Genomic DNA, 26,206 nt, shown 5'->3' on the forward strand with positions numbered 1-26,206 from the left:
CAGACTTTCACCATGGACTCCATGCTGAAAGAAAAAAGAATTCAGATCTGGATACTTGGGCAAATGTGATTGTTCTGAATCTACCAGTAAGTTAACACAAAACCAATACAGAAAATGGAGAAGCTCAGCAGGTCTGGCAGCATCTGCGGAGACAGAGTTTGTTTTTCTCTCTCCACAAGTGCCACCCAACCTGCTGAATTTCTTCAGAATTCACTGTGCTTGTTTCAGATTTCCAGCATTCACAGAAACTTCGGTGAATGGAACATTCAACTCCAACATGAGGGAGTGTGACGTTTCCTTGAAGGTAGCACAGAAATCTGGTCCGAGCAGTGTAACTGGCATACTGTCTGCAATCATAATGGGTTGCAAAATGCTTATTATCATTGGAAGATGAATCACTCTCAAGGGGTACAAATTTACTCTTCCATCCATGCAATCCATGATATCGGTGGAACATATACACTGACTATCAGGAACTGAGTGTGAATAACGGACCACATAATTCTATTTATGGAACCAACTGTTGGTCACATCCATTCAGATGCAAAGATGACACTGACCCTTACTTCTCGATATTAGATTAATTTACAACTCGCTTGGACCATAGATTGTGGAACGTCTGAAATTAATAGTTTACTCTAAGTATATATAGCGTCAACAGTTTGGGCCTGAAAGTGTGGCAGAGGCAGGTTCAATTGAAGCACTCAAAATGCAATTAGATTGTTATCTAAGAAGGAAACATATGCAGGATTACAAGGAGAAGGCTCCTGAGAGCTGGAGCAGGCACAATGGCCCAAATGACCTAGCCCGGCATCCTGACAGTTGTGAGCTGGAAAAATAATGGTAACCCTCTTGGCAAAGTGACACTCCATACTTAGGTCTCCTAACTAACTTCCTACTGAGAAAAAAGTTATAGCCTTTCATAACTGCTAACAGGATTGTGAATGAACAAATCGGTTAAGAAGGACAATCAGGAATTCCACAAAATCCTCAGGAAATAATAAGTAGCAAGACCACCAGGTTGTAGACAGGGATTTACCAGGACATAACTAAGTCTGAATAGGAGGCATTAGTTGTATAGTTGCAGTGATACAGAATACATTCACACATTGAAAATCATTCCTGAGCTGAGACACTTAGAGTTGAAATAAAATTTGGAATCATTGGAAATTAAAACAGTTAGATATTCTCAAGTCACTCTGACAGCCACCAAAACATCTGACTGAATTTTACAGTGGCTCACTGCATACAAAGCACTCTGAGAGTACAGAACGATAGACTGAAGATTTAATTCAATTCAAGCATATATTTCTTCCACTCACTTTGTATAAAGCTGCCCCCTCAATCAGAAGCATTAGTCATTATCAGCACAGAGGAATTGTGGGTTAACTTACCCAGAACTGGACTTACAGATGACATTGAGTGAATTATTAATGTATTCAGGTGAGGGCTATCATAGAGGTAAAGGCGTAGCCTTAAAACTACAGAATCCAACAGCAGTGATGGTTTGGATGAATACCAGCTGACTGCTCGCTCAAAACCTCAGCTGGCGAAACACAATTATTAGCTGAATCATAGAGACCAAAGGTAGTTCTGGTTTCAATCCTGACCTTGTAGCTGAGATCAATAACTCAACACACTAGACACAGGGATGCTACCAAGGACTCAATAACCTTGCCTGGGAGGAGAAAACCTATTTAACTGCAAGTTGGGCAAGAACTTAATAAAACTCTGATGCTCTGTCACAACTGAAATCTCAAGAACACTCATTCGAGGCTTATACCCAAATGGAGGGTAGCCATTTGGTCAAGTTACTGAAGGACACTTGCCATCATGTAATCACATCTCAGCAAGGATCAGTGCTGTTAAGAGGGAAGAGGAGAAAATAGAATAAATAAATAAATATAATAATGGCAGCAGATCTGCAGGCTACTAATTTTCTATTTTTGAAATCAATATCCTGGCAGGATCAGTTATTCCCCCCCTCGCTATCAACCCGTTACTACCAAATGATCCCAATTATTTGACTTTCTCATTATAATGCTACTGTAATCTTGGGTCCAATTATGATGAAGAACTTAAGATTGTTTCTTCACAGCGCCAACTTAAAGGATTTTCTGCTGTCCAATTGGGAATGTGTGATTCCAAGTTGCAGTAGATTCTTTACTTGTGAGGCAGATATTTTTCATTCCAGAATTAACTGCTTAGTCAGAGCCCTTACCTTGCTTCTTTATGACATCTTTGAGCAGTTTCTCCATAGCTTCACCCTGAGCAATGTCAATTGGCAGTTCCCCTTCACTGTTCACAGCTGCAACATTCGCCCTCTGTTTAATTAAATACCTAACAAGGAGAAAGCAGATACTTTAACTGGGCACTTGGGCACTTCCCAGTGTTGATTTGAACTGAATCTTGGCCAAGTTCAATCACATCACTCACTGATCACTATCAACCATTCTGAATTCTTGGTTAAGCTGCTGTTAGATGAAAATCAACAAAAGGAAAGATGAAATATTTTAGTCAGATCTTACACTTATCAAGAGCTTTATTTAGCGAGTAATTAATATCACTAAATTCCAGTTCTGGCAGTTCAGTTAGAGGGTCCTTAAAGCAATCCATCTCTTTATTGAAGTCCAACTGGCTGGTGAATATTTAAAAGGGTTGTGGCATTATCAGTTCCCTTTTTACTGGCTGCACAGTACTTATACTTGACTGAGATTTGAATATTCTTAATACTGACATCAGTGGTGATATAAAACATAGGGCATGTGCAAGGAAAACCACAAAGCGGAGCTTATCTGAATTTTCTCGCAAAATATATTGATAAGGTGATGAGCACTGACAGAAAAAGCACCAAACATACTGTTGCTTTAGTTTTCATTATTCCAGTTTGATTCTGTTCCTGTGATGGATGCAGGAGTCTGAATTCAAATCTGAAGCATCACTGAGAAACATCTTTTTTTAATGAAGCAACAGGGAAGATGCCTCACACAGCAGCATCATAGAGGCGAGATGCATAATTAGAGTTTATAGAGATATACTGCATGGAAACAGACCCTTCGGTCCAACTTGTCCATGCCGACTAGATATCCTAAATTAATCTAATCACATTTGCCAGCATTTGGCCCATATCTCTCCAAACCCTTCTAACTCATATACCCATCCAAATGTCTTTCAAATATTGTAATGGCACCATTCCCACCTCTTCCTCTGGTAGTTCATTCCATACACACACCACCCTCTGCATATAAAGGTTGCCCTCAGCTCCTTTTCAAATCTTTCCCCTCCCACCTTAAACCTATGTATTCTAGTTTTGGACTCCCCTACCCTGGGGAAAAGTCTTTGCCTATTTACCCTATCCATACCACTCATAATTTTATAAACCTCCATAGGTCACCCCTCAGCCTCCTACAGTCCAAGAAAAATAGCCCTAGCCAACTGAAGCCTTTCCCAATAGTTCAAACCCTCCAACCCTGGCAATATTCTTGCACATCTTATCTGAACCCTTTCAAGTATAACAACATCTTTCCTACAGCAGGGAGACCAGAATTTAATGTAGTATTCCAAAAGCAGCCTAACCAATATCCTATTTGGCTACTAAAACCCCATGTAATTGCTCAGTCGTGTGGGAGCCCCTTTTTGATATTCCTACTTTACATTGCCTTATCAAGCAATGGCAGCTCATAACAGTTTGAGAGGTGTAGATAACAAAGCTAAGAGCAGAGTAATTAAAGTATTGAATAAGAATATACAAGGTTAAAATTAGCAAGCCTAAGGAAGACTTAATATTAGAAGCATATTTTCTTCCCCCTCATGCATTAATGGATTAAAGATAGAGGGACACAAACTAACAGCAATGAAATTATGAATATGGGAGTTGTGATGGAAAGCTCCGCCTAATCCTTAAGGTCTCACTAACCCTCAAAAAATAAATTTGAACTTCCAATTAATATCTAAATTGACCTGTAAACATTGTATCTTTTTATGTTGACATATTTTTGATTGTTGTGGTTCTGTTCGCCGAGCTGGAAGTTTTTGCTGCAAACGTTTCGTTCCCTGGCTAGGGAACATCATCAGTGCTATTGGAGCCTCCTGTGAAGCGCTGCTTTGATGTTTCTTCCGGTATTTATAGTGGTTTGTTCTTGCCGCTTCCGGGTGTCAGTTTCAGCTGTAGTAGTTTGTATGTGGGGTCCAGGTCGATGTGTCTGTTGATGGATGTTCTTGACGTTTCTGGGTGTCAGTTTCAGCTGTAGTGGTTTGTATATGGGGTCCAGGTATATGTGTCTGTTAATGGAGTTTGTGGATGAATGCCATGCCTCTAGGAATTCCCTAGAGGAAGTCCTAAACTATGAAAGTAACCACCCCAACACACACAAACGAAGCTGCATCAGGACACTATTCAAAAGAGCCACAACACACTGCAGTACACCAGAACTGCGAAAAGAGGAGGAGAAACACCTATACAAGGTATTCGCCAAAAATGGATACCCACGCAACTTTATCACCAGATGCCTAAGAGATAGACCACGGAACGAGGACATGCCACAACCAAAAGGACTAGCCACACTACCATACGTCAGGAGCGTCTCAGAACTGACAGTCAGACTACTGCGACCCTTAGGACTCATAACAGCACACAAGCCAACTTCCACACTCAGACAACAACTCACTAGAACAAAGGACCCAATAGCCAGCACGAGCCAAACTAACGTAGTTTACAAAATACCATGCAAGGACTGCACAAAACACTATATAGGACAAACAGGAAGACAGCTAACAATCCGCATCCATGAACATCAGCTAGCCACAAAACGACACGACCAGCTATCCCTAGTAGCCATACACTCAGACAACCAGGAACATGAATTTGACTGGGAAAACACTACCATCATAGGACAAGCCAGACAGAGAACAGCCAGGGAATTCCTAGAGGCATGGCATTCATCCACAAACTCCATTAACAGACACATAGACCTGGACCCCATATACAAACCACTACAGCTGAAACTGACACCCGGAAACGGCAAGAACATCCATCAACAGACACATCGACCTGGACCCCACATACAAACTACTACAGCTGAAACTGACACCCGGAAGCGGCAAGAACAAATCACTATAAATACCGGAAGAAACATCAAAGCAGCGCTTCACAGGAGGCTCCAATAGCACTGATGATGTTCCCTAGCCAGGGAACGAAACGTTTGCAGCAAAAACTTCCAGCTCGGCGAACAGAACCACAACAACGGACACCCGAGCTACAAATCTTCAACCAGACTTTAAATATTTTTGATTCTGAACTGAAATCAGCAAGTGACTGTTTTAAAGCCAAGAATTGTGAATGGAATGGCACTTTTAAAAAGCGCAATACTGAAACTCATTGTAGGTCAAGTTTACCCTGCTGTTTTTTTTCAGCAGTGGAAGAGGCTGTTTGCAGATGGGCAAAATTATGCCAGAGCTGTAGACAGCAAGTCCCTGGTAGTTACAATTAATTTGGTCTGACCCATTTGTATCCTACCATATTCGAAACAATACTCTAAATATTGCAATATTCCAAATATTTGTTCAGTGAGAAATCCTGGCACTGGAAATTGGTCACCTACATTAAGAAATATTGCAAAGGAAACTAAAGCTGTAGTACTGGTGAACTGTTGTCATAAGGTTATTATGGCTCAAAAGGAATTCAGTTTCTCCAAACTAACATTGTAGCTAAATTCCCATCTCTCAAAGCATTCCTCTACACCTTCTCAAGGACACTAGCATCCTTCCTGAGGTATGGTGACCAGAACTGAACACAATATTTTATATCACATTATATGATTTAACATTATTTCCTTGCTTTTATATCGAATGCGTCCAATTATGAAACATAAGATCCCTCATGCTTTGCTCACCATTCCATCAAAACACATTGTATGGGGAGTCAGATCAGATTTCATTTAGGCTTTTAAGATTCTAAGAGGTGTACGTATAAACTGATTCCTAATAACATCTGGCAAAACCACAATATGCAAGTTGCTCAAGGGAGAGAGAAGGTGAACAGCTAACTTAAATGGAGTTAGTTTATATAAAGGGAGATGACTATAGGCTCAAATGAAAGTGGAGAGTGGAGCAAATTGATGAGGGAGATAGTCGGCAGATAAAGTGACTAAGTGGCATGAAAGATTTCGTAGCAATGGGGGTTAGTTTGATACATTTGAGGGACTGTAGATGGCCTTTCTCATATTTCCCCATTGTAGTGTTCCTATGGTGTGAAAACAGGCCAAGTAATTCTCAATATTGTTGTTTCTAGGGTAACCAGTTAGTGGAACATTTCAAATTTTGTTGGTGAATTCGCCCTTGTACCAAGTCAATGTGGCCTTGACCACATTGATCTAACTTCAGCTCTGTTGCTTCTGTAAACTGAATTCACTAATTATTCCTGCTTGGAACTGAAAGCCTTGATTGATTGCTTCAATTTACAGGAACAGCCTAAAAACTTGAGTCTAAGACTCAGAGCAGCCCTGAGCAGGGACAAACAGGTGATAGTTAATCGCCATTTTACATTCAAAATAGATCACCCAATATGCCTGGAAGAATCATTTTGAACTGCAGACAAAATAATTCCCAAACAAGGGACAGTAATTTTTAATACCAATTTCCATTCATTCAATTGGATTAAAAACTGCAATCAACTTTACTGTCTATTTCTAGATACTGTTTACTGAGTGTCTGGCTCTGGACAATTACAAAAAGTAAATTCTCCACCTCAAATCAATTAATTTCTCCCAAACATTCGTATATAGTGCTTTTAACACTGATAATATGACTGAAGGAATATTAGATCATCTACATTACAAATCTTTTGTCCCTTTGCATTTTCAAGGCAATGTCTTCTTTAGGAGTAGTCAGAATTTCAGGAGCTACTAGTTATCTACTGCTCAGGTTTTAAGCTTCAGACTATGTGAGCCAAGTTTGAATAGGAGACAGGTGGTGAAATTAATACCAATGCTGAAAAGGGTACACCCCACCCCCCCCCCCCCCCCCCCCCCGCACCCCCAACAATGATTTATCAGTGAGAGTGAATTGTTCCTAGCAATTTGCTGCATCTCCACTCACTCTGCAATCTCCATGAAACCACACGAGGCAGCAGCGTGTAATGCTGTCCAACCTTCATTGTCGGGCTGATTAATGTTAGCTCCATGCTCCACCAGAAAAGTGACCATGTCTAGGTTTTCATCGATGCAGGCCTGTCAAAAAGAAGGCAATAATCAGTTAACGGACTCATGAAGCTGCTCCACTACACGTTGCTCTCAACCACTATTTTAAGTGGAACCACAGGGTCAATTTATTAAAACTAGTTACTAAAGAATCTCCTGAAACATCATTCATAGTGATCCACAGGATATGCAACAAAAAAATCTGTTACAGGAAGGAACTGTGCACAATATGGAAAACTCAACAAAAGTAAATAAGGCTGAAAACACTGGAAATAGTGAGCAGCCCATGCAGCATCTGCAGCGCAAGAAATGAGGTTACTGTTCCTCCTCTCCCAATTTGTGTTTCTCTTCTGTTCTTCCCTTAGTGGGTTATTTTCACCCTTTCTTGTATGTTTCTCTGCTTCCCTGACCATGTTGCTATATGGCTCCATTGAGCTTCCAGCCAGGAGATGGTCACTGTTCCCATTACCCTCATTCCCATGAACTGCAATGGAGTGGTGAGTTCCTAATGCTGGAGAGATCAGCAAGGCTTACACTGCACCACTTGGTTGTAAGCCACAATACTACAGCTTTGCATAGGGCAGCTTGTCACATCAGTTATTAGCTCTGCTTCCTCACAGTGTCAGAGATCCAGGTTCAATTCCACCCTTGGGCAACTTTCTGCACAATCTGCGTGGCTTTCGTCATGATCCAATTTTCTCCCACAGACCAAAGATGTACAGGTTAGGTGGACTGGCCATGCTAAATTGGCCATGGTTTTCAGGGATGTGCCATGGAATTACTGTTAGGTGGTAGATAGATCCAGGTTAGATGGAATGGCCATGGAAAATGCAGGGTTGTAGGTTTAGAGTAGGAGGGTGGGATGTTCTTTGGGGAGTCAGAGTGGACTTGATGGGCTAAAGGACCTGCTTCCACACTGTAGGGATTCAATGATTCTATGAATAAGCCATACATACAAGTTTACAGATTTCCCAACTACCACTACTATCATCAAATTGTCAGCAGCACTCTGAGGTGGAAAAAAAATCCACTGTAATACAAACATGCTTGGGCACTCAACAGGGCCAAAGGGCCATTTAATTTTAGGTTGGAAGCTTTTAAAATTGAGGTAAGAGATGAGAGGAGTTTTGAATAAACATTTTACAAGTTTACAGTTTATAGTTTTACTGACAGCAGGAATATGTAGAGCAGCTGGAGCCAAGTCAACATGTGATGAGTTCTCCAGGAATATATTTACACATTCACGTTTTGGAATGTTCCTGCATAGTCACTGGATTAACATCTTGGAACTCCCATCTGAATAGGATTATGAGTGTACCTACACCCTCATGGATTGCATCAGCTCAAGAATCCAGTTCAACACCACCTTCTCAAATGCAACAGGTAATAAATGTTAGTCTGCAATACTCTCATCCCATGAATGAATAAAGGCAAGAAATTAACTAACGTTGACAATCTTATTCCTGCTAGACAGAGACTGTGAAAATGCGGAAAGCAGCTTAATATCATTACCATTAGTGACAAGGAGCCAGTAATTTCAAAGTGACAAGCAACATAGACTTGCTGTATTATCTTTATATAAAAGCTATATCTAAAATTAAAGATATTATCAAATCACAAGGTTTCTAATACAGTGTAAGCACACAAAGCAACTTTATTATCCTCACCTGCTGAAAGTGCTAAGTTTTGCTGCAATAAAGCTTCAGCTTGTTTTCACACACAAGTTGATAATATTCACTCATGATTCAGTGTGGTATAAGAGGAATTCAGGTTTTCTGTAGTTTGTGCAATTCAGCACGGAACTGTTGGCTGTATTTTTTAAAAGGTATGGAAACAGTTAAGGAAGAAAAGCTGTTAAAAAAGAAAACTAAAGGATATGATTGCTTTGTGTGATAGGGAGTTTAGAAGGGATGGCTTGATGAGGGGAAGTATGCTGTGGAGGAAGAAGGGAGGCCTGAGTCAGAGAAACTCCTATTGAATTGTAAAAACAAGAAGCAAGTTCACAAATTATAAGCAGTAACCCAGGCAATCAACAAAACAAAACAATATAAATTCCCTTGTATCAGGAAGCTCCATCGGAACAGGATCCCTGAAATAGATACGCATCTGGAAAAATCTCAGCAAGCTAATTTCTTAAAGTGGCTGTGAGAATGCCCTTATTTGTTTGGTTTTTGATGGCTGGTTCGGATGGTGGCATGGTTACAGGAAACAGCACCAGTGTCCTTACTCTAAGAATGGCAACAGCAGCAACAGGCTCACTAAAACACTGTTCTCTGTGCAGCCGGGAACACAGTGCCAAGACAAAGGGAAAAAAATAGGGATGCACAGAAAGGGATGATGACAGCAAACTGGGAGAGAAGTAAATATTGATTGGGCGCTGATTAAAAATGAGTGCATTTGAAAATGGGTTGGCTGGAGAGAATAGAAAATATGGCCAGTGTGGAGGTGGGTTACGAACATGCAAGACAGTGTTCATGCTCTGAAATAGTTAAACTCTGTCGGGTTCTGAGGGTTATAAGGTATTAGACAGAAGTTGAGGTAGATAAGAGGTGTTCCAGAAAATGGTCACCCAGTCTACAAAGCAACAGTCCTAGCTTTATTTGTACAATTGAAGAGAAAAAGCAAGTCCTACAACAAATCTCATGCAGCTCAGTTCTGCCCTCTCTCCAGGACAGGCAGACAGAATAATCATCATATTTACAAAACAGAGACGCATTTTCCTATTTCACCAATCTGTCTAAATTCTCGTAAAATTCACATTCTCTTCTTTCTTTACTCAATTTCTGAATTTTGTTCTCACTGCAAACTCTGAAATCGTGCCCTTTAATCCAAGTTCAGGTCACTGCTGTACATATAGAGGTGAAATGGGCTTAACAACGCTGTATATTTCCAACCAGTTTGAAAAACAACCATTAAACACTATTTGCAGTTTACTGTCTCTCATCCCAGCTTCTAAATTTTCACGGCTGTGTGCTTTACTGCTTTTAACACTTCTTCTTGTAGTCAACAAGTCTATTATGTGACACTTAATCAAAGGCCATTTATATGATGTCAATTGAAGACATGTCATGGTGCAGTGATAGTGCCCCAATTCTGGGTCAGAAGGTCCAGATTCAACTCCCAAGTGCCCTGGAGGTGTGTCATAACATGTACAAAGAGGTTGATTATTTTTTATACATAACATCAATGATACAACTCATGCATTTTAATCAAATTGTGGGGATCAAGATCAGAAGGAATGATAAATGGACAGGAAACAGTTCAGTATTTTTAAGACTTTTCAGGGCAGAGAGAAAGGAGCAACAGGGCAAAGGAATTTCAGACAGCAAGTAGTCACTGAATCATCATACTGTGATAGCACAGTTGTGAAAGTAGCAAATAGATGGGGAATCCAGAATCAGAAAGTACTGGAGAAGTTCATTCATACAACATGGACTGAGTCCACAGAGAGACGCAAGGGCACAGACAACCAGTGGGGCTTAGGAAAAGACATAGGTAATTGTTGTACAAATGAACTTTGTAGAAGGAATTAACTGAGCTCTGTGAAAGATGCAGATGATAAGAGGAATGGGGGAAAATCATCCTCAAAACAACGAGCGCATGGACAGGAAAGGCAGGGCACAGGCAGAAGTTTCAGAACATGAAGAAGGTCCAGGAGATGAGGGAGCATGTGCTATACATCATCCCTCAATGCAATCCCTACCTTGAATAATCCACTAGACAGGTCCACAAAGAGGACAAGAATGGAGGTTTAAGTGTGAAGGGAGTGAGCTAAAGGGAAAGATTTGAGAAAATCAAGCTCAATAGAAAGATTGCACTTTAGTAAAGAGGAGATTAATGTATGTAAACCCAGAATATTATTTCATTATTTCAGTGGTTAGCACTACTGTCTCATAGCGCCAGAGACCTGGGTTCATTTCCCGCCTCAGTCGACTGACTGAGTGGAGTTTGCACATTCTCCCCGTGTCTGCGTGGGTTTCCTCTGGGTGCTCCGGTTTCCTCCCACAGTCCAAAGATGTGCAGGTTAGGTGAATTGGCCATGCTAAATTGCCCGTAGCGTTAGGTGAAGGGGTAAATGTAGGGGTATGGGTGGGTTGCACTTCGGCGGGTTGGTGTGGGCTTGTTGGGCCGAAGGGCCTGTTTCCACACTAAGTAATCTAAAATCTAAATCTAAATCATTTATATCTGTATCACTTTGTAAAGTAAGTTCAAAATGGTTCTTGGTTAAAAAAAATCTTCACCCAATACAGTTGAAGTAGGAAATGATTGGTGAATTATTTGGTAAATTAAACCAAAATTAAAAGCAATGGAGGATTACAAAATACCATTAAATGTTCAGCCGAGCAGGACAAACTTAATGAGACGATGATCCTTCCTCATTTTGCTCTCTGACATTCCAACATCCTATCTGCTGTAAAATACAAACACTTGTCCAAACAAGGTAGAGGTGTTGAAATGAAACAAAAATGATGGACTGGTGCCATTTTTCTCAAATGCCCTCACTGCCATGGAGGATTTTCCCAGTACCCAATAAAGCTACAGTCAGGCAAGGCATATTAAAACTGTAATGGCCAATCACAGAGACTGAGTTAACCATGAGGGAATTGATTTATAGTCCCTTAATGGTATTTTGTGTGTGTTTAGTCAGAGAAAGACCATGCTGTTTTATTCCTGACCGTACACCTTTCGGTAGCTGCAAGTGCTGAAGTAGAGCAGCATAGAGTCTCTGCACTCTCCACTAATTAGAGTTTTACTTCTGGCAATTCTGTCAGAAGCAAAACTAAAAACACTGACACGAAACTCACCCAGGAAATGGTGGTGAATTATATATTTGTCAGATGAACAGAATTTCTATTTAATGCCTGGGTAGCCTTCACACTTGAAAGTCTTTGCAGACTGGCATCTTGGAATCTTGCATATATTAGTATCTCAGAAGAGGCAGATGTCACATAATCATTTCACATGTTGTTACAGGCAATGGCACTGATGTGTTTTTTGTTAACCTCCAGCAGAACATTTATGCCCGACTTAGCAATACTTATGTTTTCCCTTATAACATAAGAACTAAACATGAGTGAAATAACTATACAGAGGCGAGTGAGGTCATCCTCTATTTAGTTGTGGCCAACGAGCTCGCTCAGAGTCAGTCCCCTGAATTGAAGAGATTCTAATTCTCCTGGTTATATTGGTCAGCCAGGGCTTTCCTGATCAGGGTTGTTAATCTGGGCCAATCAAGGATCTTACAGTTAACAAGACCCAGCTGGTTCCAATCACTACAATGAGTTCTGTGGGAATGAAAGATCCAACAAATGTTTATTACACTCTCTACATATTCAAGTAAGAGAGTGACAGAGACGTATTCTGCTATTCAGTTATAAAGGGAAGAGTCTGGGACAAAAATAAAGGATCCAGTACTGCTCCTGGACTTGATGCACGGTTCCAGCCTCTGACATGAACACAATGGCCTCACCACTCAAACTTGACCACCCACCCTAACTGAGCACAGTAGCATTCTTCCATCAGTGTTGTGCTTCAAGTGATCAGAGTTAAGATGGCGTCTGAAACCTTGATACCCTTAGGTCACATGCTATGATACTGTGATGATGTCATAAGCATGTCAATCACCAGAAAGAGGTATACTGATAATGAGCCACAATCAATTGATACCAGTAATTAAAACCCTCAAAGTTCATGATCACGATTGACAAATAGGTATCATTGGAGAGTTTAATACACTGTACCTCCTTGACCAACAAGACAAAGAAATTTATCTCCAAAAGAACAGCTAAACTAAGTGACTGGAAATGTCAAACTCCTTAACAAACCTGAAAAAACTACCAATGTTTTAAATCAGAAACAAAAATAAAACTTGCTGGAAAAACTCAGCAAGTCTGGCAGCACCTGTGGAGAGAAATCAGAGTTAACATTTTGTGTCCACAGAAGATTCTTTCCACAGAGGCTGCTTAGTTTTTGCTTTTGTTTCAAAATCCTTCACGCCTAATGTTGCCAAATTAAGTAAAAAGCACTATGATATTGAATTTGCTATTCAGATTAAAATTTACACAAATTGATCAAAAAAAAATACTAATTAATCTCTTTAACACTGGATGACAGCCAGGGATAAATTAACGCTTCAGTTCGGAGGCTGAAAGTCAGTCATTCTCTCGCTGCACATCAATGGAATGTGGCAATACAGAGAAAATCCTGGCCAGGCCAACATTAGGGAGTCATGATTTAGAGATGCCGGTATTGGACTGGGGTGTACAAAGTTAAAAATCACACAACACCAGCACTCCGAAAGCTAGTGCTTCCAATTAAACCTGTTGGACTATAACTGGTGTTGTGGGATTTTTTAATATTAGAGGGGGAATGGAACACTTCAGCATATATACCTTTACAGCAATTGACAAAAGCAGTAAAACATTAATAACTAAAACAGCACAAATTTGTTATATATAGTACAGAGGGGTCGTGGGATCTAGCATTTTTCCCACAAGTGCCCTCTGGCCCATTAAATCAAGAATAACAAATGCTTTTGGCAAGGTTTCCATCAGTCACTGGCGCAGCAAGAAAATCCCTTTGCTGACTTGTTCTGACATTATTAAACTACATTTCTTCAATTCTGAGGCACCCACTTCTCATTAAGCTACCACGACTTGTCCCCTGTTGGTTGTTAGTGGCTGCAACATTCTGCTTTCTTGACAACTAAAGGACAGGACAGTATCAAATTTCCAGAGTTAACTACAAGCTTACAGCCCAAGAAGGAAAAACCTTGAAAGAAATACAAGCTTGGAGCAGCTGAGTTAAACACTTTAGGGGATACTGTTATCTTAAAAGGCACTCTATGTACACAAATTGTTCTTATAAATAGCTTTGTCCACCTCTAACTCTTCAAAGATTAAAAAACAAAACAAGTTTGATGTCTCCACGAGGTTGTTCCAGTAGAAAATAACATTGTCTTTTGTATTTATGAGGGAACTCTGCTGTCACTACACTCCTCTGGCCCTGGACTGCCACCATCAGTATTCGATCTCACAGCAAGTCAATGCAACATAAATAGCACAGAATGAGCACAAAGTCTCGGCAATGCGAGAGGTTTAAACAAAGCAAGATAAAACAGTCTGGGAGGGGGAAGGGAAAGGGAAGATGAACATGTTCAATCTGTCACCCATGGCTCCTGTTCAAATCAGAAAATCAATGTGAAAGCACCCATCACTGGGAGCACTCCTTCTGCTGACTCTAATTCAGAAGATAGAAATTGAACAGACTTCTCTCTAGTGTACAGTAAATGATTTTGAACTTGATGTGACCTGTGCAGCTCAACACTGGTCTCAATGTAGGCCCCAAGCAGGCAAGAGCCCACCTCCAAAAAAAACCCCTCAACCAATAGGAAAGAAGCTAATTCCTTTTAGCTGACGGCTGCAGTGACTTGGAAAGTGTTCAGATCAGACTGAAAAGGAATGCATTGCGGGGAAAATTAGACATTGTGCACCAGCTGGGATACAAACACTGCCAACCAGCATTAACATCCTTTCTCGAGTCATCAGTTCCAGCCAATCACCTCTGGAAAACACAAACACAATCTCTCTTACTCTCTTCCCCCTGCAGTTCTTTTTCCACATTAAACACAGATTCCCAACACCCTCATCCCTGCTCCCCATGCTTCAATCAGCGCACAAGCTTGCTCAGGAAACGTTTTTCAACATGGGCCACTCAGCTAATGCTCTACAATTGACTGCCTCTCTCCAGTGGTCCACATGTCAATCCTCCTTCATTTGTACCAACCTCTCCTGCTCTCCAACCCATTGGATTCAGCGAGGTCAACATACCCTCAGTTCCCCAACCTTGCACACCTCCAGCTATCATTAAGCCCAGTAGCATCATAATACCCTGTTGTGCCTGGAAAGCTGCCAAAATGGGAGTCCGCAATAAGTGACCAGTGACTGGATTCTGTAACTGGTGGAATAGCATAATCCCTGGCAGCCCCCTTTATTTACTGTAATTGAACTCTTTTTGAATTTGTGAGCCAAAACCTAAGTGACCATATCAGCTTCAAGCTCATCCCAGCTAATGTCAAAAGTAAAACTGAAATTATTCATAATAGGACAAAATGTACTGAACCATCCAAAAAAAATTTTGGAAGACACAAACCTGAATCCTTGGAAAGTACTTAAACCTTTCTGAAGACAGATGGATTCATTTGAAGTACGATTGATACATATCAGAGACCACACCCATTGCATTTTAACAATTAAGGAACCTCCTTAAGCTGCACGGACATGCTACAGGTGACTCAAGGGCTGCCCTATGCCAAACCAGAGGGAAACACAAGTAAAAGCAAATGCACTGGATGCACTTGCCATATTTTGAAGTACACACGGATCAATATGTCCCATTCTGGGGGAAGCAATGGCATAGTGGGAGTATTACTAGATTGTCAATCCAGAGACCCAGGTAATGTTCTGGGTGTCCAGGTTCAAATCCCACCTGGCAGATGGTGGAATTTGAATTCAATAAAAGCTGGAATTAAGAATTCTAATGACTACAAAACCATTGCTAATTGTTGGGAAAAACCCATGCGATTCTCTAATGTCCTTTAGGAAAGGAAACTGCTATCCTTATGTGGTCTGACCTATATATGACTCCAAACTCACAACATTGTGACTGACTCTTAAGTGCCCTCTGGGCACTGAGGGATAGGCAATAAATGCTGGCCTAGCCAGCAACGTCTTCATCCTGCAAATGAATTTTAAAAAACACTGGTTTCATTGTGTTTTTTTAATCATAAAGCATTCCTGTCATCAAAATGAAAGACAGCAATGAGAGTGTCAAGTCAGAAATGTAGCTCATAGACATTGAGAGATCCCAGTTATCACTGAAACAAGCAACAAATGAAAATTTTAATTACAGTCAATATCCTGAACAGGTATACCAGGAGCTGATTCTTTTAAATACAATTCTAACTCACCAGACACTGAACAAGGCAACTCCCCAATCCAGAAAAGGAGAAGAATTAGTTTGTTCACATTCCTAACTACTCAGGATATGACACTGAAGTTCCTTGTTCCACAACCTTACCACTCCCTTCACCCTGCCCAACTTGATTCATTCTTGATTCGCTGCCCAACACCAGAAGGGTCTGCTCTGCTTCCTGAATCCAATAGAAATCTCAGCCCTCCACTCAAAATCTGGCCATCTCGAGTGCATCATCAAACCCTCTTTAGTATTTGAAGCTCGACCTTTGGCTGAACACAGTAACTTTGGACCACTCAGGTCAGTGAGAAGGGAGTGCTGAGGCTTCACTAGATAATCCTTCCTGAGAGAGTGCCAGACCCTTATATGGACAACTCGAAAAAATGAAAGGCAATACTGGATGTTGAAAATCTAAGTGCAGATTAATAAAGAACATGCTGTCACTTAGCATCTTGGAAAGAAAGTGGAAGGGATGACAGGGGTTGGTCTCATCCAAGTTGCATAGTTGTTTGCTCTTGCCACAAATGCTAAAATGGTTCCTGCATTTTCCATTTGTACTACCCACACTGATAATCCAGGACAGATTACTTTGCGTATGTTATAAAGGAAGCAATTGTAAAAATGAGTGGATGGCTGTTTAGCTGTTGCCCGCAGAAAACCGCATTGTCCATTATTACATCCTGCATTCCCAGCTCGTAGACAGGAAAGCAATAATGACCAAGGTCAAAGTGCTCAATGCTCGAGACTAGGTCAAGAATTTGGGAATGTTCCAAGAGCTGAATTTATTGTCTCTGTTTGCCAGATACACCATAAAAGAGACAGCATTCTTCCTCTGTACAGCTGGGCCAACTGCTGTCATACAAAAATCTAGAGCTGCATCGACAGAGAAGATTCATCTAAATTCGAAACACAGGCCAAATCTCTCTGAAAATTCAGCTTACCGTCAACTGTGAGTTATTGCTAGTTATAGTCCCAATTTAGGAGCAGGTTCCTAGCGTCCTCGCTTTTGTGACAAATTAAGCATTGCACTTAATTTTGCATTAATGACTAATTGTATGTCATATTTTATGTGGCTGGGGACAACTGAACTCTTTTCGATTATGTATCTGAAACAAAATATTGAAACAAGAGTTTGATGAGGGAGGGTGAGGCATTGACTTCAGAGTCATGCAGGATGGAAAAGACCCCTTCAGTTGAACTCATCTGTGCTGACCAGACATCCCAATCTGACCTAGCCCCAGTTGCCAGTACTTGGCCCACGTCCCTCTAAATCCTTCCTTTTGACATACCCATGCCTTTTAAATGTTCTAATTGTACCAACTCCAAACACTTTCTCTGGCAGCTTGTACGAGACATACCTGAAAAGCAACACCCTCTGCTTGAAAAAGTTAACCCTCAAGTCCTTGTTTTTAAGGAAGGAAATCAAGGAAGATCTCCTGTGTTGCTGGAGTAAGTGCATTAGATTCTCAACTTGAAGGCTAGGCATGAACCTGGAATTATGGACCATCTGTGCACATTAGAAACTGTGGTAAATTGTTAGACTAACAAAGCTCAGTTGCAGGCAACCATTGTTGAAATGTCTTTATTTACACTTCCCCAGAGAGCAGCAAAGATGACAGTGTGACAAATTGCTCAGATCTTGCAACACGCCACACTCCCTCCCTGCTTAAAAAGACATGTATATTTAAACTTAAAATCATGCACAAACATAAGATTCCAGAGTACAAAATGAATAAACCAACATCAATAAAATTTAACAGTTTGGGTTGCATTCTACTATATTTAAGATAGTAGACCTTGCATGACCATTACTCGGGTAGAATTGGGCATATAAAAAGATTCTTAATACCAGGGTACATACAACAAAAATTATTATGATTGGATGAGATATAATGAAAACAACAACTTGTTTACTTTTACCTTTCCAAATACATCCAATTAAAAGTATCTAACTTTTTTTCTATCCTTGCCTGGATATTTTCTGCTAGACTGGACATGCCCTCTCCACACCTTAGTCTATATCCAACAAGAACTTTGACAGCAGACTCCAGTTAATAGCTAGGACTATGACACTGATTGATCTGTTTTAATTAAAAACCCTGACTCATTTTATACTTTTGTGGGAGAGTGGACTCTGAGGTTTATTGTGCTCTCTCTTTCAGCATTGCCCTCTTTCAAGCAAATTATCTACAAATCATTTACATGATCACTGACACTCTCTCTAATCTTTACTAAACACGTGAATGCACGTACTCTCTATCAAACTAATCCAATCAAATACTTCTCCTTATTTCCCTGATGTTTCAACATGACCTTCTGACTAGACCTGAACACTGTTTCAGGCCTTGTAATGCAAGTGCATCTTAACTTTGCATTTTTTTTCCTTTTACTTTGCTATGGATGAGAGGTTTAAGCAAACTAAACTGTGTTGTAGTTATCACTAACTTGCAAGGTGAGGAACCTATTGCACACTATGGTGTTATTCCTTACGGTGAGATAAAATTGTCCAGGTTGTGTTGAAGAGAAGCATAGAAATTACAGTCTGGCTCATCACGTAGCAAACATTTTTCTGTAGCACCATTTGTTGTCAGAAGGTACTAGAATGTGTTTGACTCCATTCTGGCTCAAATTTTTTAAACTGTTTGAAAATATATCATGAAGTATTACCTTACAACAGTCCTAATAACCCACAAATTGTACCAAATTCTCAAAATTGCAATAGCTTTGGGAACTACGGCACATACTCTACATTAGTTTGCTTACGATAGCTCTCATCCAAAACTAAATATCTTAGCTTTCCACTTCAAAGAAATCAGCATGAACTCATTTCAATGGTGTTCTTGTATTGGTTAGGGAATGAAAACAAACTTTGAATCATCTCTCAATCTGAGACACATTTTACAATTTTTCTTCAACTTTTCAGTATCACTATCCACCTTCAAATACCAAAAGGAAGCTTTCACTACTGTTTTCATGGATAAAATCTTGGTGTGCTTTTGACAATGTTTCTCTCACAATCTCTCTTTCTACCTTGGAGAATAAAGACTCAAACCCCAACACTCAGTCCATTTCTAGGTTTGAGTCATAGAGATGTACAGCACGGAAACAGACCCTTTGGTCCAACCGGTCCATGATCCTAACCCATCTAATCCCACCTGCCAGCACCAGGCCCATATCCCTCCAAACCCTTCTTATTCATATAAACATCCAAAAGCCTTTTAAATGTTGCAATTGTACCAGCCTCCACTACTTCCTCTGGCAGCTCATTCCATATATGTACCACCCTCTGGTGTGATAAAAGTTGCCCTGTAGGTCTCTTTTATATCTTTCTCCTCTCACCCTAAACCTATGCCCTCTAGTTCTGGACTCCCCGACCCCAGGGAAAAGACTTTGTCTATTTATCCTATCCATGCCCTCATGATTTTATAAACCTCTATAAGGTCACCCCTCAACCTCCGATCCTCCAGGGAAAACAGCCGCAGTCTCCCTATAGCTCAAATCCTCCAACCCTGGCAACATCCTTGTCAATCGTTTCTGAACCCTTTCAAGTTTCACAACATCTTTCCGATAGGAAGGACACCAGAATTGCAAGCAATATTCCAACAGTGGCCTCACCAATGACCTCCTAACTCCTGTACTCAATACTCTGACCAATAAAAGAATGCATACAAAAGCTTTCTTCACTATCCTATCTACCTGCGACTCCACCTTCAAGGAGCTATGAATCTGCGCTTCAAGGTCTCTTTGTTCAGCAACACTCCCTTTGCTTTCCGAAAATGCAGCACCTTGCATTTATCTAAATTAAACTCCATCTGCCACTTTTCAGCCCAATGGCCAACTGGTTCAGATCCTGTTGTAATCTGAGGTAACCCCCTTCGCTGTCCACTACGCCTCCAATTTTGGTGTCATCTGCAAACTTACTAACTGTACATCTTATGTTCACATCCAAATCATCTATGTAAATGGCAAAACGTAGTGGACCCAGCACCGATCCTTGTGGCACTCCACTGGTCATAGGCCTCCTGTCTGAAAAACAACTCTCCACCATCAGCCTCTGTCTTCTACCTTTGAGCTTTGCAATTGCTTCTAATCACTTGTTTTTGGATATTAGGTCATTTAGGACATAATTGAGCACTTTACTAAGGAGCACTTGCTAATGAGTTTCTTCATTAATTTCTCTGGCAAGTCATTTATGTATGTAAGATAATTCACAAGTCACTCAGTGGTTAGAAATGAATCAGTCTTTATGTAAGATCACAGAAGGCCAAATATCATACTGATGGGACATCAAAATTAATATTCATTTCAAAGTGCTGCTGCTGCTAGACATGTAAAATCCCTTCCTTGAATTGAATATGCAATCTCCCACTGTGATCCTTCTCCCAAAGTCATTTGCTACATGTAACCCACTGTTCCAGTGTCATACACACACACTGTAACCCACATTTTACGTGACTCATTAATACTGTAATCTACTGTCTCAGCAACACATACATCCCTGTTACCAACATTGTTCCAGACACACACAGTTCAATTGACAGATTTACTGGGTAACATCTGTTCTAATGGTAATTTCATACTCTTTGACACTGAAGCCCACACTGTGGTATGACCATATTCACAATGTAATCCACTACCTCAGCTGCACTCCCATACAGTAACCTACACTGTTCTAGAAACACATTCACAATGTAAACAACATTGTTCAATTAGACTCTCATGATAAAATCTGCAATGTCCCAAAGAAATGGTTACGTTGCGATTGATGTTGTCATCCATATGGTCCCTGTGATAGTTTCTCGATATCCCACACTGTCCCACTGCATTGTAACACTGGAACCACTACTGTCCATTACAACAGGCTATGAAACTGTACAAAGTTAGTGAGAGAAGATGCAGCCAACTGTACACAGCAAGACAACTCTTGTCTGCCTGTATGTGGACTTGAAGGGTTTCCCAATGGGAGTTGACAGATAATGGAAGGTTGCCCAGGCTCAAACTAGTATTGTTTTCATAAACTCCTTAAACTCAATCCCAGAATTAATGGTTATTGGAACAAAACAAAATTTCAAAAATAAAAGTGCCAGATCCACATTCAGACAGAGCAAAATATCCAGACTTTGGGATAATAACGGAGACCACTGATTCACTGAGTGAAACATAGTGTACATATGGTCGATTTAGAACATGAGGAGTTTTAGTTTTGGTTCAAGCCATGTTATGTCAAGACAACCAATAACAGGACCGCCTGTTAAAAATCCTGCCGATACTTTGATGTTAAGAATAGCAGCTTGAGTGAGGTCTCAGGAGAGAGATAACACCCATTGAGCTGAATCAAGCAGCAATAGGGACCCACCAAGAGTGCAGGAGGGAAGAAAGTTGTAGACTCAACGTCCTACTCTGACCTGAAGTATTAAATGTAATGTCTCAACTCTCTACTGATTGTAGAAATGCAGATAATTCTTTCTGATGGGGTTACAGAAGCATGTTCACATCTAAAAGTATCCAGTAGCTATTTCATTCTGACACAGATGGACTATCAAAACTCAATGTATATCTTCAACACATGGGGATATAAATAAGTGTTTAGGGGGATATGGCCAAATACTGGCAATTTGGACTAGATCAGTTTAGGATATATGGTTGGCGCAGACAATTTGGACCAAAGAATTTGTTTGCATGCCGTATAACGCTATGACTCTGACCAATTTCCTTCCAGCTAACAGGCTTGCAGTGGAGCAAAATCTTCCCATCACTTCCCTCTCTGACATCGCCTGAACCATCAGAAAGAGGTTGACTGTTTTGGAAACATTCAAAGGAAGCTGAAACATTACACTTTCGAGGCACGCTGCACAGTGCCAGAAAAGTATCAGCTCTGGAACTGGCTGTTTGTTTGCTGGGAACGGTCTGGAAGTTGTTGCCAGTGCTGTCAGTCTTATAAAAGAGGCGACTCTTTGTTCCATGTTTAGAAGGATTTTTGATGTAAAGCAGAGTCGTGAGGTGCTGCAGGATGGTCTGGTGATGGGAGGGAGAGAGAGAGAGAGAAAGAGTAAAAGAGAGAGAGAATGAAAAAGAGAGAGAGTGAAAAAGAGAGAGAGAGTGAAAAAAAGCAAGAAAAAAGAGAGAGAAAGAGAGAGAGAAAAAGAGAGAAAGAGAGAGAGAGTCAGACAGATAATAAAAGAGCAATCATATTCAAATTGACAACAGAAAAGGAAGCAGAAGCAGAAAAGACCAGAGTGAGAAAGAGAGCTCCGAAGATACGGAGGGTGCTTTGAGGCAGATGGTTGCAGAGGAACGTCACAATGGGGTTAGACACAATGAAGGATTTTTTAAAGTGGGAGACCAAAAGTCAGCATAGATCAACTGGGAAAGGTTTGACAAACGAGTCGGACTATGTGCTCTACACAATATGGCAACAGAAATGGTGCGTACTCATAAAAGGCCATAAAATGGTATTGAATTAGTTGAGTTTAGAGGTAATAACAGCCTGGAGGTTAATTTCAACAGGAGAAGGGTTGATATAGGGGCACAATCTGGCAGCAGTATGGAGGTAGAAGTCGGTTTTCTTTGTGTTAAAGAAACGGGCTCAGAACAGCAAGGTTACAAATAGTCTGGTTCAGTGCACAGTGGTGCCTTGGAGGGAAATGGATCCAACGGCCAAAGCAAATTGTTCATTGCAGGAATTGGAGACAATGGGTTCAGTCTTCTCAATAATTAACTGGAGGAAATTGCAACTCTTAAGATTATATATCATAAACAAGAAGCACAAATGAAAGGGAAGGCCAGAGAGAGAGGAAGCAGTGAAGTAAAGGTGTTGTCAAAATAAAAATTAAAGCTGACCCCCATGTCTGCCAATGATTTAACCATAGAGATGAATAAGTATTGGAAGTCGAGAATAGACACTTGGGTCATTGCTAAGGTAAAAGTATCAGAAAAGAATGAGAAAGTAGTTGCCATGGACACTCTAGCTACAATCAAAAAGATGGTGAAACCAACTCATGGCGGTCACAATGAGCTGGACAATGGAGGTAAAGAAAGATCTCTCTCCATGAGAAAAGAAGAAATTGAGAAGGATAAGGAGGGATAGTGCAGCACATTCACAGAGACTGTAACTTGTGTATCTGATTAGTTCCGTTTGTTGCTGCGCTAGAAAATTGATCAGCAAGATTTAAACAGGAAATCTGGGGCATGCTAGCAGAACCTGAAGAGGCAACGAGATGAAATAGTGCTGGAATAATAGAACATAAAAGACTGGGAGACGGAAAGGGGGAATTAAATGGAAACTGAAGACAGAGAGGCAATCAGAGCAGGGACACAGAAGCAGAGGCAAGGTTTAGCTGGGAGTCTGATGGGGAGACAAGCTTCAATAACCTAATGATGAGTTGAAGAGTCAAAGTCTCTTTCACCATCACATCAGAGCAAACTAATGAGGGCTTATGACTAAAGGTCAGGATGACATTAGGAAAACAAAGGCAGGGAGGATCCTCCTGCCTGGTGAAATACTGTAGTAATTTCAACATCTTACTTAAAAAAGAGAGATATTTCCATTTTCCACTTTGGAACAAAGCACAAAGAAGAGGAGAAAGGGCATGAGGGAGATGACAGGGGAAAGACAAAACAGGAAGCGACTTCTCCCTTTCCCACATCAGATGCTCCCTTATCCACAGAGAACACAAAAAAGGTAAGGCATGTGTGTCCCTTGTGACTGGTATAGAAGTCCTTATTATTGGATAACAATGTCAGTGCAATGTAAACCTGTAGAAAAAAAGCACTCGAGTTTCAGTTGAGGCACATCCAATATCCCTATAAAGGGATGTGAAATTTTCTTGCCAGCAGACAGTTTATTAGCCCATCATTCACACACACAAGAACCACAACATCTGACAGATTAGATACATGCAAGGGAGACCATTATAATCCCAGCAGCCACTGTTACAACTAGTAAGGAAAATCTTTGTGGTGAAAAGTAACACTACCCAACTTGTTTTTTTTTAAATCAACAAAACAATATATTATTATGCCCAAGTCACTTAAAACTTACATTGAACTAGTGCTGATCAAAGCTGGGAATGGGCACTGCCTCCTCAATCACAGTAATGACAGTGCAGGCCAAGATCAGACGCAGCATCAAGCCTGTGCAGCGCTAGCTCTTCAACTAGATTGGTTTATCCAAATCCCTTTGATGTTGTCATTTATAGTCTCTCTTAAACAATAAAATCTCTGTTGCAATAGCCACTTAATAAAAAATATTCTGCTTTCCTGTGAGAGAGAAATATTTCTTGTGACTTTCCCCTCTCTTGTGATAACATTCATTTAAGATTTCCTCATTACTAACTGAACAATTTGTGGAAATACGCTTCATTATTTACTCTCAGGAAAACAGTTGTATCTTTAAAAATATCCATTTGCATTGTAAGGTTTTTTTTTAAAAGCTGAGGATAGAAATGACAAGGAGCTTTATTTTTGAAAACGTGATTGCAAAGATGGCTGTATGTTTTGAAACCTAACAACCCAAACCCATTGCAAGTATCTTTTAAACAACTGTTTGAACCAGGAGTAATTGAAGTTTGACCTGCAAAAATTTGGAGCCCATGGTGTAGAGATGCAGCTTTCGCTGGCAACAAGAAGTTGATGAATGACCAGTTATTAATGATAAGACCTTTGTGCCTGCCAACATCTGTGAGACTGCTTCCCGGGTAACTGAGCAACTTGGAGCCAGGAACAGGTTAGAGAGAGACAGAAATGTTCAGCTCTTCCCCCGCTCAAGAGTGGTCTCTCTGTTCTCTGCAGTCAAAACTTATAGTGAACCTGAAGAAAACCAAGGTATCATCCCTGCAACAATTACTGTAAGGTGCAACTTCTAACTAATAAGTCAGAGACTTTTATGAGTGAACCAGCCACCTTCTGCCTCTTATCAACCTGTGAAAGTATCCAAAGAAAGACGACTGATGCAATGCGCTGTCCAGCAGAAGGATCATTTCAACAACAGAATCTGGGAACAAAGCCTACTGAACTGTCTTTTCTATTTTTCTCCACTCTTCATAACCTATCGGGGTATTACAGTGGCTCAGTGATTAGCATTGCTCCCTCACAGCGCCAGGGACCCAGATTCAATTCCTACTTAAGGAGACTGTGTGTGTGTCTGCATGGGTTTCTTTGAGGTACTCTAGTTTCCTCCCACAATCCAAAGATTTGCAGGTAAGGTGAATTGGCCATGCCAAATTGCCCAGTATTAGGTGCATTAGTCAAGGGTAAATATAGGGTAGGGGAATGGGTCTGGGTGGGTTACTCTTCAGAGAGTCGGTGTGGACTTGCTGGGCCGAACAGTCTGTTTCCATTCTGCAAGGAATCTAATCTAATCTACTCTATTTCACCCTGTTTGTATTTGACAGGGAGTTTATAAGAGGATTAGAGTTTTAAATCAGTATTATTATTTGCCAATGGTTTATAACCATTTCCCTGTAGCTCAAGTCCACTTACTGGTATTAAATAGCAATTCTTGTTCAGTACAGAAACCTGGCTTGTGCCTTCCATCAACTTGTGTTTAAAGGTCAGGTGATAATTCCGAGAATAGTGGTGCTCGATTTCTAGTACACTAGCCCAACAAGTTGTAACAATGTCCCCCAATCCACCACTCCCTTTCTATCTACTTCACTCTCGTAGATAGATACAGTTTGTGTTTCCTTTTCAGAGCTACTTCAGTCCTATCACTGTACTTGTACTTTTTCCACATCTGCAGTATTCTTTCAATAATGGATTGTCTAGAACTACAACTATTGTCGCATGACCCAATTTGTCATATTAGAGAAATTCAACATTACTTTGCTGTTCTTTATTCGATTCAATCATATATAAACCACAGAATTTTGTATGTTTTATGTTATGTTACTGTCAGTATCTCCAACTCTGGAATGGAGAAAAAAAATGTAGGTTCCTTGGCTCAGGAGTAACTAATTCAGTTTAGACACTTATATAGAACAAATGCATACAAAGACACACACACACACACACACACCTAGGCAGTTCCTCTGAATCGA

The 26,206-nt window shown here is 40.5% G+C and overlaps 1 protein-coding gene across 5 annotated transcripts in view; it reads right to left on the minus strand.

The window, feature by feature from the left end:
* zmp:0000001167 (protein phosphatase 1 regulatory subunit 12A) overlaps window positions 1-26,206 on the minus strand; it is a 154,528-nt gene that overhangs the window by 93,088 nt on the left and 35,234 nt on the right. For all 5 annotated transcript variants that reach the window (XM_060838777.1, XM_060838778.1, XM_060838780.1 and 2 more), the window contains exons 2-3: window positions 7,096-7,226; window positions 2,222-2,340 (exon numbers count right to left, since the gene is read on the minus strand). In XM_060838777.1, the coding sequence (XP_060694760.1) occupies window positions 2,222-2,340; window positions 7,096-7,226 (250 nt within the window). The remainder of the gene's footprint in view (window positions 1-2,221; window positions 2,341-7,095; window positions 7,227-26,206) is intronic.

Source organism: Hemiscyllium ocellatum, chromosome 18 (assembly GCF_020745735.1).
Source record: "Hemiscyllium ocellatum isolate sHemOce1 chromosome 18, sHemOce1.pat.X.cur, whole genome shotgun sequence".
NCBI lineage: Eukaryota > Metazoa > Chordata > Chondrichthyes > Orectolobiformes > Hemiscylliidae > Hemiscyllium > Hemiscyllium ocellatum.